This window comes from Hyphopichia burtonii, assembly GCF_001661395.1.
Source record: "Hyphopichia burtonii NRRL Y-1933 unplaced genomic scaffold HYPBUscaffold_7, whole genome shotgun sequence".
Lineage (NCBI taxonomy): Eukaryota > Fungi > Ascomycota > Pichiomycetes > Serinales > Debaryomycetaceae > Hyphopichia > Hyphopichia burtonii.
In genome coordinates, this window is record NW_017963734.1 from 289,977 (window position 1) to 305,755 (window position 15,779).

Below are 15,779 nucleotides of genomic sequence, written 5' to 3' on the forward strand. Positions count from 1 at the left end.
GTTTTACTATTTTCGAAAAGCAGAATAGAAAGCCAAAAAAAAAAAAAAAAAATTTGGTAGTGGATTTTTTGTTAAAAGGGGCGTTCTTGCTTGTTTTTGGGTTTTCTCACTACTTTGAGGAAGGGCGAACCTGCACTTTTTTCGGGCGAACATGTACTTTCTCCAGCGAACCAGCAACCACAAAAGACCCAATTCCACCGGCGGCTATCCAGTATATAGTATAGCCTATACCTATAATAACTGTAATTAACATATACTTATAACGACATATGCAATTAACATATAGCATAAGAACCTAGTATAAGAACATACACATATATATATCTATAACAATGTAAGTGTTGAGTGGGAAAGTTACCGGTATCATTCTCTTTTCAGATAGCATACATGATCTCATCAGTAATCGCAAAGACCAATTTTGGCCATTCTAAACAGCAACAACATTAAGATACACCAATGCTAATACTACAAAGAAGAAAAGAAGAAGAAGAAGAAGAAGAAGGAATTACAAATGACTTAATTTTAATCAAGAATATTTGAAAGAAACAAAAAAAGGATTCTCTATTTTTTTTTTTTTTTTTTTTTTTTGTTAGTGCCTTATTTTTTTGTCTTTTTTGTCTTTTTTTTTTTTTGTTTTGTTAGCAGGCTTTAAGTTTAGTATATTTCAGATAAACGTTTAATCATACTTTGCTATACAACCTCCACTCTAACAACCAAAACAAAATAACAACAGAATCGGTTCAAGTATTGTCCTTTTAAGGAATAAATAGTAAGCCGATTGCATATTGTCAATGTAATATTTTAAAAAAAAAAATGTATTACCAAATAAGATTTTAAGAAAAATAGAAGAAATCATTAGTCAGGGATTTATACACTGATATAAGTAGAGCTCAATTCATAATGGGAGACATGGATACCACTTGTAGGAACAAGGTCAATTGTAGAAATCAGAAGAGATAAACTGACACTTCTATGTTTTATCGTGCGTAAAGTCTAAATATATCGAGGGCTACGGAGGAGTTCATGCCCTTGCAATTCATGACTCGCTATTATTTCCATCATTTGTTTATATCTTCTTACCCATATTACGTTTGACTGATGGCCTTTCTGTCAATTCCGCTTTTGGGAAGGAGTCAACATATTTTCTACAATTAGCGTATCAATTTGACGTTACATGATGATGCAAGATGTTATCACTTGGTAATACCATCGCAGAACTGTCTTCAGGCAAACAATTTCTTAAAAACAGCATGTCTAATTGGGCAAATTCGCTCACAGGCTATTAAACAGGGTTGAAACAATTAGTTATCTTCTATTCCTAGTGTTATACCCTTCTTTGGTTGGCGCACGTCCCAGTCTTAGCAGCCAATCGATTGACCAACTATTGGTTTCCTTAGCATCAGCTTTTTAATATAAGAGTTATGTTGTGAATGATCGTGGCGATGATTATTGGAACTTTGAACGAAAGTGTCTTGAAGATGTAAAACTTCACTGTATACCGTTCATATGAACTCAGTTACTGATAAAATAATTATCATCCTCGTTTGGCTATGCAATAGCTCATTTTTAAATAATAATTGATGCATCTCTTTCCTATCCATCCCTTCCTCTGGAAGTCTTCAATTGCTTTGTAATCATGTCTGCTTGATAAAATATGATTTAGTTTCATTATACTATTTATAAAGGTCCAATATATTTCACCGAAAGAACCCACTGGTGTGCTATCCATCTGACATGTCTATATGTATACTGTTTGTAGGAATAGGTTCAATTGAATTGAAAAAAAGTTTCGTAAGAAAACGTCTAGTACTACTTCAGATTGTTTCATTATCGCACCTAATTAACATTGTAATATTCAACTAGAGTTTAATCTTATTCAACAGTTTGCTGTATTATTGCAAAACTATACCTCAACAATCCCAAACTCGTTCTACGATAAATCTTACCTTTGCCCTTACTACTTTGCAAGCCCATGTTTACACTCTGAGTACGCTATCATACCATGATAAGCTTTGATGTTTGTGTATTATCATTGATCCTCGTATTGTGGAGGTTATCAATTAGGCTGCTAATTAGTCGTTCGTATCCCCAAATTGGAAATCTAGGAAAACTCGGTCTTGATTCGAGAGTTGCTGAGGTGTATCACGTGTGGATGACGAGGGCTTCTGCCCTGGTCATAACTGGATGCTGGGTGTATGGATGTTTTTCCTCCAGTGTGCAGAACGTTAAACAAAGCAAAAAAAAAAAAAAAAAAGAAAGAATGAGCAGCGCACTGGAAAAATTTTCAAGTGAGAGACCTATACTCAATTTTTCAATCAATAATAAAAAATACCTTTTAAATTTTTCTTTTGAAGCTCTATAACCATTAAGATATATCATCATTAAGAAAAATGGCTCGTTACGGTGTTACTTCTACCAACCCAGCTAAGTCTGCCTCTGCCCGTGGTTCTTACTTGAGAGTTTCTTTCAAAAACACTCGTGAAACTGCCCAAGCCGTTAATGGTTGGAACTTAGAAAAAGCTCAAAAATATTTGGATCAAGTTTTAGATCACCAAAGAGCTATTCCATTCCGTCGTTTTGCCGGTTCTATTGGTAGAACTGCTCAAGGTAAAGAATTTGGTGTTACCAAAGCTAGATGGCCAGCTAAATCCGTTAACTTTATCAAAGATTTATTACAAAACGCTCAATCTAACGCTGAAGTATGTATAAGCAAACACAACAAACTTATTTTTAAATTTAAAAGAATATTTACTAACCCATATAACAGGCTAAAGGTTTAGACGTCTCTAAATTAAAAATCTCTCACATTCAAGTTAACCAAGCTCCAAAACAAAGAAGAAGAACTTACAGAGCTCACGGTAGAATCAATGCCTACCAATCTTCTCCATCCCACATTGAAGTCATCTTAACTGAAGAAGAAGAAGCTGTCTCTAAAGCCCCAGAAGATAAGAAAATCAGATTAAATTCTAGACAAAGAGGTAGATTAGCTGCTCAAAAAAGATTAACTTCTGCTTAAATGTAATAAATCCTTTTAACGTTTAATTGTGTACCTTATTATATATACTGTTGATATAATAAAAGTCTAATAAAAAATTAAAAATATAACCTGGACTGTAGAATGTCTTTCAATGTATAGGTTTTAAATAATATTTATGGTGCACGGATGGAATTTTTAATGTCACGTGCAGTGGTACGGGTCTTCCTCCCAGCCATCCAACCAACCAATTGAGCTCGAGTTAAAAAAGATTAAAAAAGCCATTGAAAAGTTGAGAGAAATTAACTAGTTCTTACTTCTACCATTATCAATATATCATGGCAGGACCACATCCTCGTACTTACCTTGGCTGGTGGGGTCACTTAGGTTCCCCAAAACAAAAGTATGTCACTACTTATACCGTTTCTCCTTATGCTACCAGACCATTAAAGGGAGCTTTATATAACTCTGTTTTTAACGTTTTCAGAAGAGTTAAAAATCAAGCTTTATTTGTTATAATTCCTGGTGTTATTGTTTGGAACATCTGGGCCGTTGCTAGAGATTATAATGAATACTTGTATACTAAAGCTGGTAGAGAAGATTTAGAAAAAGCTAATGCTTAATCTATTTGCATGTTATTTATTTCTTATTTGAATAGTAAAATTATATATTAATAAAAAGATTATTAAAAGAGGTATTGTAGATTAATCTATTTAGAACGTTTATAAACTTTACCCAAGAAAGAAGTTAAAACTTCTTTTTTGAAACCTCTTGATTCATCAACTTGATCAATTTTTTGTTTTAATTCACTAACAATTGATTCTTCATATTGATAATAATCTTTTTCGATTTCTAATTCTTTGAATAAATCTTTAACTCTTTGTTCGGATTCATCATCTTTTTTACCATAGTTTTCATCTAAAAGTTTACGTTGTGCTTGATTAACTTTATTTAATGCTTTATTAACAACCCAAGAACATTTATTATCTTTAATATCAGTACCAATCTTACCAATTTGTTCTGGGGTACCAAAACAGTCTAAGAAATCATCTTGAATTTGGAAATATTCTCCTAATGGAATTAAAATATCACGGGCTTGTTTCAAATCTTCTTCACTTGAAACACCAACCATAAACATTGATAATGCAACTGGTAAATAAAATGAATAATAAGCAGTCTTGAAAGTAACAATGAATGAATGTTTTTCTAAACTGAACTTATCTAAATCAACATGTTCTTCATCAGCAGTGACTAAATCTAATAATTGACCTAATTCGGTTTGGAAGGTAACTTCATGGAATAAATCTAATAAATCAACGTAATATTTATCTTGACGGAAATGCTTCTTTAATAAAATATAAATGGCTCCTTCTAACATGAATGAATCATTGATCGCAATATTTCCAACCCCTTCAACTAAATACCAACATGGTTGACCTCTTCTAGTTTTCGATGCATCCATCATATCGTCAGCAACTAAGAAATATGCTTGTAATAACTCAATACACCATCCTAAAAGTGCAGCTTTTTTATATTCTTCATCACCCAACTTATCTGAAGTAGTTCCCTTTAAAATGGCATAAGTATCAATTACTGATAACCCTCTATTCAATTTACCTCCTGGGGTATTATAATCTAAACTCTTAGTAAACCAATCAATGGCTTCTTGAGGCATCTTGTAATTGGTCAAGATTTCTTGCAATTCCTTGACCAATTGGTCGAATTCCTTGATGAATCTGTCTTTGGCGGCTTGTTTATCCATTGTAGTCTTTGAAGGTTATCAAAAAGAAGTAGTTGATCAAATTTCCTCGTATAGATCTGAAAAATTTGGTGAAATCTTCCTCGTACGCGCAAAAGACCAACAGAGAAAAAAAAAAAATAAAAAAAATTACTCGTTTACAGCCATTTTAATTTTTCATTTTTGCATTTAAAATGTAATATACAAAGTCTTTATATAACGGTGTACCTAATGTCTACGTCTACTTTTACCTGGTCTGTTAGACTTGGGTTTACCACCTTTTCTGTGGTTTGAAAACCCACTAACATCAGCAGAAGATTCAGCATCATTGGATCTTTTAAATCTCTTCATACCACCTCTACCGTATTTGGAATCTTTAGCTAATCTTTTAGAATTTGGTTTTCTTCTTTTATTGTCACCGCCATCTTCACGGGTGGCTTCTTCTAATGCAATTTGGAATTCATCATCGTTATTTAATTCATTAGTACCTCTTTTCTTCTTTAATGATTTAATTTTTTCTAAAGTTTCTCTTTTTTCTTTAGCTCTTTTTTGTAAAGTTTCATGTTGAACTTGTTTACCAAATTTCTTTAATTGTCTTTGTTTTTTAGCATCTTCCGAAGCCTTTTTATTGGCAGCTTCACCTAATAATTTATTCTTTAATTTATCCATATGTTCATCACTTTTAGCCATTTCAGCAAAGTAATCTAAAGGTCTTGAAAATGGAACTTTCAATTTTAATAAAGTGGCTCTGGATTGTTTGACCGCATCTAAACCTTGTTTATAAAATGCTAATTCTCTTTGAGTATCGTCATAAATATCTTTAATTTGAGATTCGACAACTTCGTCGCTGACAACCGATTGATGTTCTTGGAATGAGTGTTTAGACCAAGGTAACTCAATACGTGCTAATGATTCTTTTAATGCTGCTAAGTTGTTTATGGTTAATTTGGTGTGAGGAACAACGTCAGCGTCTGAATCTATTTCGGCATCCGATAATGGAACATCTTCTTGTTCTTCTTCGTCTTCTTCTTCTTCGTCTTCTTCTTCTTCGTCTTCTTCATCATCTTCTTCTTCTTCTTCTGATCCGTTTATATCACTTTCACTTTCACTTGCAGCCAATTTTTCTAAATCGACTTCGGCTTCTTCCTCTTCAGATTCATCACTTTCATCTTCTTTTTCAGTTTTTTCAATTTGGGATTGCAATTTCTTCAACTTTCTTTGTTCTTTTTTTGACAAAGCCAGACTCTCGTAATCAGCAGTCTTTGATTTCTTACTTTGAACTGGTTTTGGTTCTTCTACTTCATCTTCAGATTCAGATTCGGCTTCAGATTCGGACTCAGATTCTGGTTCTGGTTTTGGTTCTGATTTCTCCTTCTTTTCTGCCTTATTGCTGGCATCGATGGTTTGTTGATTCTTCAACTGCTTCTTTAAAGTACCTCTTCTAGCCATGTCTTGTGTTAACTACCAAACCCTGATAATAGTGGTAAACTTTTCAGATATAAAAAAAATCGATGCGATGCCTTCAAAAGAACGAAGGGAAAAAAAAAAAAAAATAAAGTGTGTCGGTACACGATCGTCTATTAAATATATACTGCAAAAAATGATAAAGGTCAATGACTGAAGGTATAGTCGATTTCATTGAGGAATTTCTTACCACTGCCATATCTCCACCATCTGGCCAAGCAACTGAAAGGCTCGGCGTCGATTGGGGTTGTCAAAACATCGTGATCAAGACCTCTAGTTTTGCAAAAACATCTTTTTGAAGTTTTAACATCGATTGAAGTAGGACATGCTAGGTAAGGAACGTGATAATACCCGATATCTTCGAAATGATGGATGCGGTTTTTGTCCATTAGTAGATTGAGGCCTATTGAGTGAACTGGAGCGTCCCCCCAACGTTCATAGAAGAAACCCCCAGCTTGATCAAGATAATTAAAATAAGTATTATAAGCATCACTTCTGAAGAAATTCAAATTACCAATTTCGAAATTTGACCAGAAATGACAAAGATTATATTCCGAGTCGTTATCACTGATGTTAAAACCGTAGTTGATGTCGACCTCTTTTGTCGTTATGAAATCAAGTGAATTATTTGGGTGGATTAAGTCAGGATAATCTTTGGTGAAATTTTTAACCGTTTCCCAAAGAGTAGGTATAGTATTTTCATATTCATGAATAGCGATTACAAACCCGTAATCTTTATTATTTTCTCTTAAGAACGTGAAAGGATCATATTGGAAATCACACATATACTCCACATCTGGTTCAATACGAAAGTAATAATCATAATTATCTAAAATTTTTTGTTTATAAAAAAATCCAGAATTGAAATGACACATGTTACGATAGGATTTGGACCAGCCATAGATGATATCTTGAGATTTTTCTATATTTTGATTCAATTTATCTTCGTCGATATGTGGTGGAGGAAGCCAGTCTTTTTCCGGTATTAATTCATAGTAGGTTTCGCCGCTTGCCATTAAGCTTGTTCTTTCTTTAAACTCATCACTGAATGGAACTTCATTCAAGAAAACATACGGGTATTTATAATGTCTATTGAAACGATCTTCTAAAGATCTCATTGATTGTAATGCGCCTTCTAACTCGCTATTTCTAACTAACATCACCATGGTTGCATTTTCAGTACCAATTTGATTTTTGTTCAAATGGGGGAACGGATTCATCAAGTATGAGTTCCCACTTAGCTTTTGGTGCCCTGTCTTCATGGGATCATAATGATATTCTTGCTTAGAATCCGGTATCGACTTGCCATTTATTATGTGATTCAATTTCTCATTTCGGAAAACATATACTGCTTCTTGATTACTTCGAAAATGGGATCCATAAAGATATACATATGCAATTACCAATACAAGTAACGTACTAAGTCTTTTGATCATAGCCATCTATGTATTATATAAAGAGAGAGAGGGACCTTAGCATTTTAAAGGTGTCTTCAACTTTTTTTTTCATCCGCGAAAAGTTCACCAGAAACCCTTCACTTAATACTTGGAGTCAGTTTGATCAATTTACTGGCAGGATACCACGACGAAGGGTTTTGCGTGGGCTTTGCAGTGTTTGCACTGGTGACAAACACCTGGGTTTGCGGTTGGGTGATGGTGTAAGCAACTGTAGGAGCGGTTTGGTCGACTTTAGTAAAAGTAGTCAAGGAAGGTTTGCTCAATCGGGTTTGCCATCTCTTGTTCGTGGTGGTTGTATCCACGGTTGGCATCATTGGCGCATACCGGATTGAGCCAGTCTGCCCAGCGTACGGGACTGTAAAGTACTCTGACATGCGGTTGTCCTTGGACGTGGCCCGGGAGGTGGTGGTGTCGGCAGCAGGCGGAGGGAGGTTTTGCCAGTGGGTATTGGTTGTATTCTTAGCCATATTGAGTAGCTGGAATCTCTGTGAATAGTGAATGGTGTAAGTTTCAAAATCACCAATGGTCGATACAACTTGAAAGAAATACCATCCGTTGCCGGTAGTATTCTGATTAAACTTGACCTGATAGTTCCAGTTTGGTTTTGCAGCAGAACCGTTTTTTTCAACACTTGATAAGGTTATATTGGGAGCCAAAGTCTTAATGTTCCGCATGTCATTATTGGAACCTCCAAATAACGATATGGTGAAATGGGTGATCTTCGAAACATGTGGCTGGAACCCATCGTCGATCCACGTAATGTCAATTTCCACTTCTCCATTATCGTTGGGATGGAAAATTGGGCTCTTCACTGACTGGAGTATCGAGACGTCGGCCAACCCTAGTCTGATTATACTGAAAATTATTACAATTTTTATCAAAAATATCATTTTTAATAACCATTATTAACATAAGATGGTTTCCCACTACAAGTGGTGGACTTATATACCAGCACCAAGGGTTCTCCCTCCAGCATGGAAGTGCAGAAACTAGCATATAGAATTGTGCTGCAAAATATCAACCGAGAGGAAAAAAGGAAGTGCCAAATTCTCGTTACAAAGGACGATTAAAATCCGAGTAACACAAATCTCCCATAACGGTGAACAAGAAACCGATCTAATCAGTGCTGAGTATCTCAGCCCAAATGGAGTTAAGCGTAGGCCAGTTTATCTAAAAAATCAGTCCCAATTGCATAGCTGTTTGTATTTAAGCATACGTATTTCTACAAGTATTACATTTCACCATAAGTGCTTTTTTCAAGCCTTCAGCTTCAAGCCTTCAGCTCCTGGCCAGCCTTCAGCTCCTGGCCAGCCTTCAGCTACATGTACAGGAAGTATTCGCTGGGCCTGCCACAGTTCATATACGAAAAGACGGCTGTTGATTGCAAAACAGCCAATGAACATGCAAAATCTGCACCCGTACATTTTGCTATTGGCTACTTCCGAGGGGGGTCGACACCCCCGGATACTGAATAGAATTCCGGTCGGGAAACGCACCCGTACATATACAAATGTACGGGTGCTTTCTTCCTTCGATGAAACACCCGCACACCAGCCCCCCATAAAAATTATCCAATAGCATCCAATGAAAATTCATTACCAACACAAAGTTATCACAAATTGAGTTTTTTGGCTCTTTGCCTTTTTTTTTTCGCTTTACAAAAAAAAGTATCCAGACAACACTCATCATTAGACCCCCTGCTATACTTGTTTAACAAGATGATGCTTCGTAACATTAGAGTGACTTCGGGTCATTTACAAAGACAGTTGCGTACTAGTCTAAACAAAAGCTATCCGGTTGTTCGTTCATTGGCAACTAGTGCTGATCCAGCTGCTAATCCAAATAGAGTTCATGGTGGATTGAAAGATCAAGATCGTATATTTCAAAACGTTTACGGACATTATGGACATGATTTAAAGTCATCCATGAAGATGGGAGATTGGTATAAAACCAAAGAAATCATTTTGAAAGGCGATAAATGGATTATTGATGAAATGAAAAAATCCGGTTTAAGAGGTAGAGGTGGGGCTGGTTTCCCTTCAGGTCTCAAATGGTCTTTTATGAATCCTCCTGGATGGGAAAAGAACGTTGGTCCAAGATATTTGGTTGTTAATGCTGATGAAGGTGAACCCGGTACTTGTAAAGATCGTGAAATCATTAGAAAAGATCCTCATAAATTAGTTGAAGGTTGTTTATTAGCTGGTCGTGGTATGAATGCTAGTGCTGCTTACATTTATATTAGAGGGGAATTTTATAATGAAGCTAATATTTTACAAGAAGCTATTAATGAAGCTTACGCTGCTGGTTTCTTAGGTAAAGATGCTTGTGGTTCTGGTTATCCGTTTGATGTTTATCTTCATCGTGGTATGGGTGCCTATATCTGTGGGGAAGAAACTGCTTTAATTGAATCTATCGAAGGTAAAGCTGGTAAACCAAGATTGAAGCCTCCTTTCCCTGCTGGTGTTGGTTTATTCGGTAGACCAACTACCGTTGCCAATGTTGAAACTGTTTCAGTGGCTCCAACCATCTTAAGAAGAGGTGGTGATTGGTTTGCTTCTTTTGGTCGTGAAAGAAATGCTGGGGTTAAATTATTCTGTATTTCTGGTCATGTTAACGAACCTTGTACCGTTGAAGAAGAAATGTCTATCCCATTAAAAGAATTATTAGAAAAACATTGTGGTGGTGTTAAAGGTGGCTGGGATAACTTATTAGGGGTTATTCCAGGTGGTTGTTCTGTTCCTGTCATGCCAAAAGAAGTTTGTGATAATGTTTTAATGGATTATGACGCTTTAAGAGATGAAGGTTCTGGTTTAGGTACCGCTGCTGTTATTGTCATGAATAAACAAACCGATATGATTAGAGCCATTCAAAGATTCTCTGCTTTCTATAAACATGAATCCTGTGGTCAATGTACTCCTTGTCGTGAAGGTACTACCTGGTTACAAAAAATGATGGATAGATTTGTTAAAGGTCAAGCTTCTGAAAAAGAAATTGATATGATCTTTGAATTGACCAAAGAAATCGAAGGTCATACCATTTGTGCCTTGGGTGATGCTGCCGCTTGGCCAGTTCAAGGTTTAATCAAATCTTTCAGACCTTTAATGGTTGAAAGAATTAACCAATATCATAATGAACATGAACCAGTCCAATATGGTGGTTGGGTTAAAGGTGGTAAAGTCAAAGAAGGTAAAGTCATCGACAATCCAATTCCTTCTGCCCATCATTAAACTTTGATTTCTCATTAGACTCCTCTTATATTTATTTGTATATCATCAACTGCATTTCTTACTATTTTTTATTTTTTCCAATCTTTTTTAACAAAAATCTTTGTTTGTATATTCTAGTTTTTCCATTTTCTTTTTTTAATAAATCTATTCGTTACAACTTGTTCTCTGTAGCCCATTCATTACAACTACTATCTGTAGCCCATTCGTTGGCTCAAATCGATCTTCTAACACTTAATCTTCGTCTGTGTACAGGTTTTCTGGCGATGCCTACAAAAAAAACTACGTGGAACAAAAAATACACCATAAGACTAGATAAGATACACTATTGCCATTTTTTCTCGACAGAACTGGTATCTCGCCTTCGATAGTGAAGTATCTTCTTTGAATTAATTCCTTTTTCTTGTTGAAGGATATATAGACGTATACTGTGTATATCTCCTTAACATATTTGGCTCCGTTTTGTCCATTGAAAAATTGTTTATCAGTGAGATCGAAAATTTTTTTAAAAAATTGGTCTTTTCATTAGAACTCTAGGTTTTGCTGAAATACTGGGATACTTTGAAGAAAAATGAAGTTTTCAGCCTTGTTGATATATTCAAGTTTGCTTTTGGCATCAACTAATGCCTTATCGGATGTTGCAAATGGAGTAAATTCTAATTCTAATTTAAACTCTGGATCGGATACTGGAGTGTCACCGGACATCAATGCTGAAGTGAAGGAGGACTATTCCAAGCTGTCTTCCAAATTAAATGTTCATAAGCTTGAAAATGAAGATAATGATCCAACTCCGAGCCATGCCAAAAAGCCTTTGGACCCATATGCCAATCCTGAAGCAAAACAAGAAGAAGGAACGAAAGACATCGAAAGCTCATATGATTCATTCATCATGTCTGTTTCAATGATTATTGTTTCTGAAATCGGTGATAAAACATTCTTAATTGCTGCTTTAATGGCTATGAGAAATTCAAGATTCATTGTATTCTCTTCTGCATTTTCTTCATTAGCAGTCATGACGGTGTTATCGGGAGTTGTTGGACATGCATTACCAACTTTAATTTCTCAAAGAATAACTCAATTCCTTGCATCGGTCTTGTTCGTTGTATTTGGTATTAAATTATTAAATGAAGGTTTATCAATGTCCAAGGATTTGGGTGTTGATGAAGAATTGGCTGAAGTTGAAGAAGAATTAGCTTCTAGTAATATCAATGAACAACTTAACGATATTGAATCGGGAAATCCTTCCGATTCGACTTTCAAACCTAAACCAACTAATAGAAAATGGCATGAAGATATGCTTGACTCATTCCAAAATTTAGCATCTTTCGTATTATCACCAGTTTGGATTCAAGTTTTTGTAATGACGTTTTTGGGTGAATGGGGAGACAGATCCCAAATTGCAACTATTGCAATGGCAGCCGGCTCGGATTACTGGATGGTTATCTTGGGTGCCATCATTGGTCATGGTTTCTGTACTGCTGCCGCTTGTATTGGTGGTAAATTGTTAGCTAAAAGAATTTCAATGAGAAACGTTACCTTGGGTGGTGCTATTGCATTTTTCGTTTTCGCTATCTTATACTTTTATGATGCTTATAATAACACTGGTGCTACTGAATGATCACTTCTACGTGTCGGCCTTCCTTATATATAGAATTTTTTTTTCTTTGTTTAGACTTTGCTACCTTTAATTTCTTAAATGGTGTGTATTATGCTTATTCTAATATTCCTTGATACATAAATTTTAATACTTGATTCGAATTTAATCCAGTTTTACCTCCGTCTGTAATCCTTCTTTCAATTTCATCTCTTTCATTTTGTAATCTTTGCTTCTCTTGTGTCTCTCGTTTCCCTTCTTCTGTTTTCAAGAAATGCAATTCCTCATCCAGGTGGAACCCGTAAAACTGAAATTCTTCTTTTAGTTCTTGTACTTTCGATGAACTCCATTTGGCAAATTCGTCATCTTTTACTATGTCTATATTAAAGCTTTCCACATCACTAATTGCTTTATCAATCCACTCATCTACCTCTGGTAATGGTTTCTTTCTCAATAAGGTGGTCACCAACCCTTCATGCTGGGCTGCTGGGAAGCTAGGCAATGGATAAACATTGGTGTTTTTCAATACATTTTCATTATTGTCTAAATTTGATGCAACAGATTGTAATTGGGTGATGAGAACTTGAAATTGATTTTGAATGTGGCTATAGCTGGGTAACTTAACTTGGTTTGGGTGCCTATTATGATGATTAATTTGATCGGATAATTTTCGAAGTGATAAATGTATTTGGTTTAATCGATTTCTAATTGATTCTAAGGAGTCTATTGGAATCTGCATAGTATCAACGTTAGTCGGTTGATTCTGGTTCAAACTGTTGATAACAGGGGGCTGGTTTGGAGGCTGTAGTCTATTCATTATTCTTATAATTCAGTTTACTGATGGAGTAACTATTGAAGTTAACTTGAAAGAAAAACCTGAAAAAAAAAAATATACATATACTAAAAAATTGAAATTTGCGACTTCAGGTTAATACATCAACTATCTTTACTATAATACTTCAGCAAATTTAGACCCAAGGGAAGAACATGATCAGAGGAAACTATAGTCTAGCGGCAGAGTTCAAAAAGAATGAACTGAAGCAACAGCATAAAATCCAACAACGTCAGAAGCGACAACATCAACTAACAAAGTTAAATTCTGTAGATCCAATCAGACTATATAGGCAGATTGAACTGTTAGAGGCAAATCCTCAAAAAGATCAAAAGGACCATAAGAAATTGAAACAACTAAAGTCTGATTGGGATTTCATAGTGAAAAACAAATTGCATACTTCTAAAATTGAACCATTTTTAAAAAAAATTGAATCAGACAAGGATGCTAAAAGAAAGGCTGAAAAGAAGTTATGGGGAGCCAAGTCTGTCTACTTCAATCCTGAGTTAAACCCTCTAGGTAAAGTTCCAAATGCAGAGAATCTTACGTATAAAGTTTTGACTCCATTGAAAAATGATACCAAACCATTGAAGGCTCATTCATCGAAGAAATATGAAAAAGATCCCTTGATTGATACCTTAGGAGTGGTTTTGCCTCCAGGTGAACCTCCAATGTTTTACAAAGAAGTCTTTAATACTAAGAAAGCCATACGTAGTCAGAAGAGACCGGTTGAAGATGACCAAGAACAGAATTCAAAGAAACTTCGACATGATGATTTCCATAATCAACTGTCAGATAGTGAGGATATTAATGACGACAATGAAGAATATTCTGCCAACAATGCATTGGCACCCGAAGAGGAAGCCTACTGGAATGCTAAATAGAACTAAGGTAGCTTTTATGTATATGTATATGTATATAACACGAGAAGAAAAGTATTTACAAGAGTAGTATGAAGAAGATATCTATACAAGCATAAAAATTATAAGGTTATGAAGACCTAAAGAACTTAAGTACGATTAATGAATTGGAAAAATAAGGCATAATGAAAGGAAAGCACGAGAATCGAACAAATGGAAAATGTAAAAAAAAAAAATTAAATAAAATAGAACCCCAATAAAATGAAAAACTGAATAAAACAAAAATATTTCGTAAAAAAATGACGATCATGACAACAACCTAACAACTATTTCCCAAGTACCAAACATGATGATAGAATTAGGAACTGTTCTCAATAAATGAGGTGTTAAACCACCGTACATACTCACTAATCCTTCTTCTTTAACCACTAATTTAAAGCATTGAATCAAGCCAGTATACTTTGGTTTACCTGTGGCTTCGAGTGGAGCCTGTCTTAAACGAGTTCTAACAACCTCGTGAGGATAGGTAATTAATGAGGCAACAAATTTTGCAGCACCTGCAGCACCCGATCTAGCAGACCATTCTAAAATATGATCTTTGGTAGTTTTTTTAGAAGCATCATTACCGTAAGTTTCAAAAGATTTTCTATTAACAAAAGATTTCATTTGTTCATATAAAACCCATTGTAAAGTAGATTCTATACCACCTAAATAAGATGCACTTAAACCTTTATATAAACTTCTGAAACCTTCATACTTCATAATGTGCTTGAAACAATCATAGGAATTCTTATAGTGTTTACCTTTCGATTTATCTAATTGTAATCTTGTTTTAATCAACCAAATTGGATTAGTTGCGGTTGAAGTGACAAACCCAGCACTCAAACCAGACGCTAAGTGAATCCAAGCTGCTTCATTTCCTCCATTGAAATTTGATGAAATTATTTCTTTGGTTGAACCGTACGTGAAAAAATTTATTGACCTAGCGGGTATAACTCCAACTAGATTTGGCCCTAAACCTTTGAACAATGCTCTTACACCTTCATTGACATAAAGATTACGCAACACTGATCCAGTTTCCTTTAAGTGTTGTCCTGCTTTGACTATCGGGTTAGATGATTTGGGTGTTTGGTTATAAAGTGAGTGGTAGACATCTGATTGCAATCTGGTTTTCACAACGTCCAATGGGCAAGTGATAACGGCACCAACCATACCACCAAACCCCCCTGCAACAAAGTGGACCCAATTCTTCGTTTGACGTTGGCCTGCCGTTTGCACTGGTCCTAGTGGCTCTGGATTCCTATTAGTGGCAGACTTTTCATCTGAGGCAAGAAACGGGAAAGACGTTTCTGCATCTTTTTCTAAAATTTGGAGTCTGTAATTCGGATCCCTCTGATTAGACATTGCCAATTCTGCAGTATTTTATTTCATACAAACCTTGTTTAGGTTGATGTCTTAAAAAGTATTCTTTGTTAGTCGTAGAACTTCCTCATCTCGGTATTTTTTTTAAGTTTTTTTTTTTTTTTTCAGGAAAAACTCCTTGTTATGTACAGGATTTCGAGAATAGATTTTGCAAGCATTTCCATCCAATGAGCAAAGAACCCAACGTAATCGAAGTAGTTGATACAAAATAGCA

At 35.3% G+C, this 15,779-nt stretch overlaps 11 protein-coding genes across 11 annotated transcripts; 5 read left to right on the top strand and 6 right to left on the bottom strand.

Moving 5' to 3' along the window:
* Positions 1-2,390: 2,390 nt before the first annotated feature.
* On the top strand, positions 2,391-3,016 carry RPL17B (60S ribosomal protein uL22; the record flags this gene model as incomplete). The annotated part of the gene is made up of 2 exons (XM_020220255.1): positions 2,391-2,699; positions 2,768-3,016. The coding sequence occupies 2 exons, from the start codon at positions 2,391-2,393 to the stop codon at positions 3,014-3,016; spliced, it is 558 nt and encodes a 185-aa protein (XP_020074572.1).
* Positions 3,017-3,312: 296 nt separating this feature from the next.
* Positions 3,313-3,606, top strand: QCR8 (ubiquinol--cytochrome-c reductase subunit 8; the record flags this gene model as incomplete). The annotated part of the gene is made up of 1 exon (XM_020219845.1): positions 3,313-3,606. The coding sequence occupies one exon, from the start codon at positions 3,313-3,315 to the stop codon at positions 3,595-3,597; it is 285 nt and encodes a 94-aa protein (XP_020074573.1). The 3' UTR covers positions 3,598-3,606.
* A 77-nt stretch (positions 3,607-3,683) lies between these two features.
* ERG20 (bifunctional (2E,6E)-farnesyl diphosphate synthase/dimethylallyltranstransferase) lies at positions 3,684-4,747 on the bottom strand (the record flags this gene model as incomplete). Its single annotated transcript, XM_020219406.1, has 1 exon — positions 3,684-4,747. The coding sequence occupies exon 1, from the start codon at positions 4,734-4,736 to the stop codon at positions 3,684-3,686; it is 1,053 nt and encodes a 350-aa protein (XP_020074574.1). The 5' UTR covers positions 4,737-4,747.
* A 193-nt stretch (positions 4,748-4,940) lies between these two features.
* HYPBUDRAFT_113927 (uncharacterized protein) lies at positions 4,941-6,161 on the bottom strand (the record flags this gene model as incomplete). Its single annotated transcript, XM_020219009.1, has 1 exon — positions 4,941-6,161. One exon carries the CDS (start codon positions 6,159-6,161, stop codon positions 4,941-4,943), a length of 1,221 nt encoding a protein of 406 aa, XP_020074575.1.
* Positions 6,162-6,273: 112 nt separating this feature from the next.
* Positions 6,274-7,596, bottom strand: KTR2 (mannosyltransferase). Its single transcript, XM_020219390.1, has one exon. The coding sequence runs from the start codon at positions 7,436-7,438 to the stop codon at positions 6,323-6,325; it is 1,116 nt and encodes a 371-aa protein (XP_020074576.1). The 5' UTR covers positions 7,439-7,596; the 3' UTR covers positions 6,274-6,322.
* Positions 7,597-7,710: 114 nt separating this feature from the next.
* Positions 7,711-8,523, bottom strand: HYPBUDRAFT_7689 (uncharacterized protein; the record flags this gene model as incomplete). The annotated part of the gene is made up of 1 exon (XM_020223680.1): positions 7,711-8,523. The coding sequence occupies one exon, from the start codon at positions 8,521-8,523 to the stop codon at positions 7,711-7,713; it is 813 nt and encodes a 270-aa protein (XP_020074577.1).
* Positions 8,524-9,351: 828 nt separating this feature from the next.
* NDH51 (Ndh51p) lies at positions 9,352-10,860 on the top strand (the record flags this gene model as incomplete). Its single annotated transcript, XM_020220256.1, has 1 exon — positions 9,352-10,860. The coding sequence occupies one exon, from the start codon at positions 9,352-9,354 to the stop codon at positions 10,858-10,860; it is 1,509 nt and encodes a 502-aa protein (XP_020074578.1).
* A 437-nt stretch (positions 10,861-11,297) lies between these two features.
* On the top strand, positions 11,298-12,587 carry GDT1 (putative ribosome biosynthesis protein). The gene has a single exon (XM_020221728.1). It carries the CDS (start codon positions 11,429-11,431, stop codon positions 12,473-12,475), a length of 1,047 nt encoding a protein of 348 aa, XP_020074579.1. The 5' UTR covers positions 11,298-11,428; the 3' UTR covers positions 12,476-12,587.
* Positions 12,570-13,190, bottom strand: MED8 (Med8p; the record flags this gene model as incomplete). The annotated part of the gene is made up of 1 exon (XM_020222369.1): positions 12,570-13,190. One exon carries the CDS (start codon positions 13,188-13,190, stop codon positions 12,570-12,572), a length of 621 nt encoding a protein of 206 aa, XP_020074580.1.
* Positions 13,191-13,409: 219 nt separating this feature from the next.
* Positions 13,410-14,257, top strand: HYPBUDRAFT_153789 (uncharacterized protein). The gene has a single exon (XM_020221729.1). The coding sequence runs from the start codon at positions 13,439-13,441 to the stop codon at positions 14,165-14,167; it is 729 nt and encodes a 242-aa protein (XP_020074581.1). The 5' UTR covers positions 13,410-13,438; the 3' UTR covers positions 14,168-14,257.
* Positions 14,258-14,394: 137 nt separating this feature from the next.
* On the bottom strand, positions 14,395-15,607 carry RIM2 (Rim2p). The gene has a single exon (XM_020221730.1). The coding sequence runs from the start codon at positions 15,545-15,547 to the stop codon at positions 14,450-14,452; it is 1,098 nt and encodes a 365-aa protein (XP_020074582.1). The 5' UTR covers positions 15,548-15,607; the 3' UTR covers positions 14,395-14,449.
* Between the last annotated feature and the right edge of the window lie 172 nt (positions 15,608-15,779).

Coding starts and splice junctions, on each gene's coding strand:
- HYPBUDRAFT_153789 (XM_020221729.1), top strand. CDS start 13,439: ATGATCAGAGGAAACTATAGTCTAGCGGCAGAGTTCAAAAAGAATGAA.
- GDT1 (XM_020221728.1), top strand. CDS start 11,429: ATGAAGTTTTCAGCCTTGTTGATATATTCAAGTTTGCTTTTGGCATCA.
- KTR2 (XM_020219390.1), bottom strand. CDS start 7,438: ATGAAGACAGGGCACCAAAAGCTAAGTGGGAACTCATACTTGATGAAT.
- RIM2 (XM_020221730.1), bottom strand. CDS start 15,547: ATGTCTAATCAGAGGGATCCGAATTACAGACTCCAAATTTTAGAAAAA.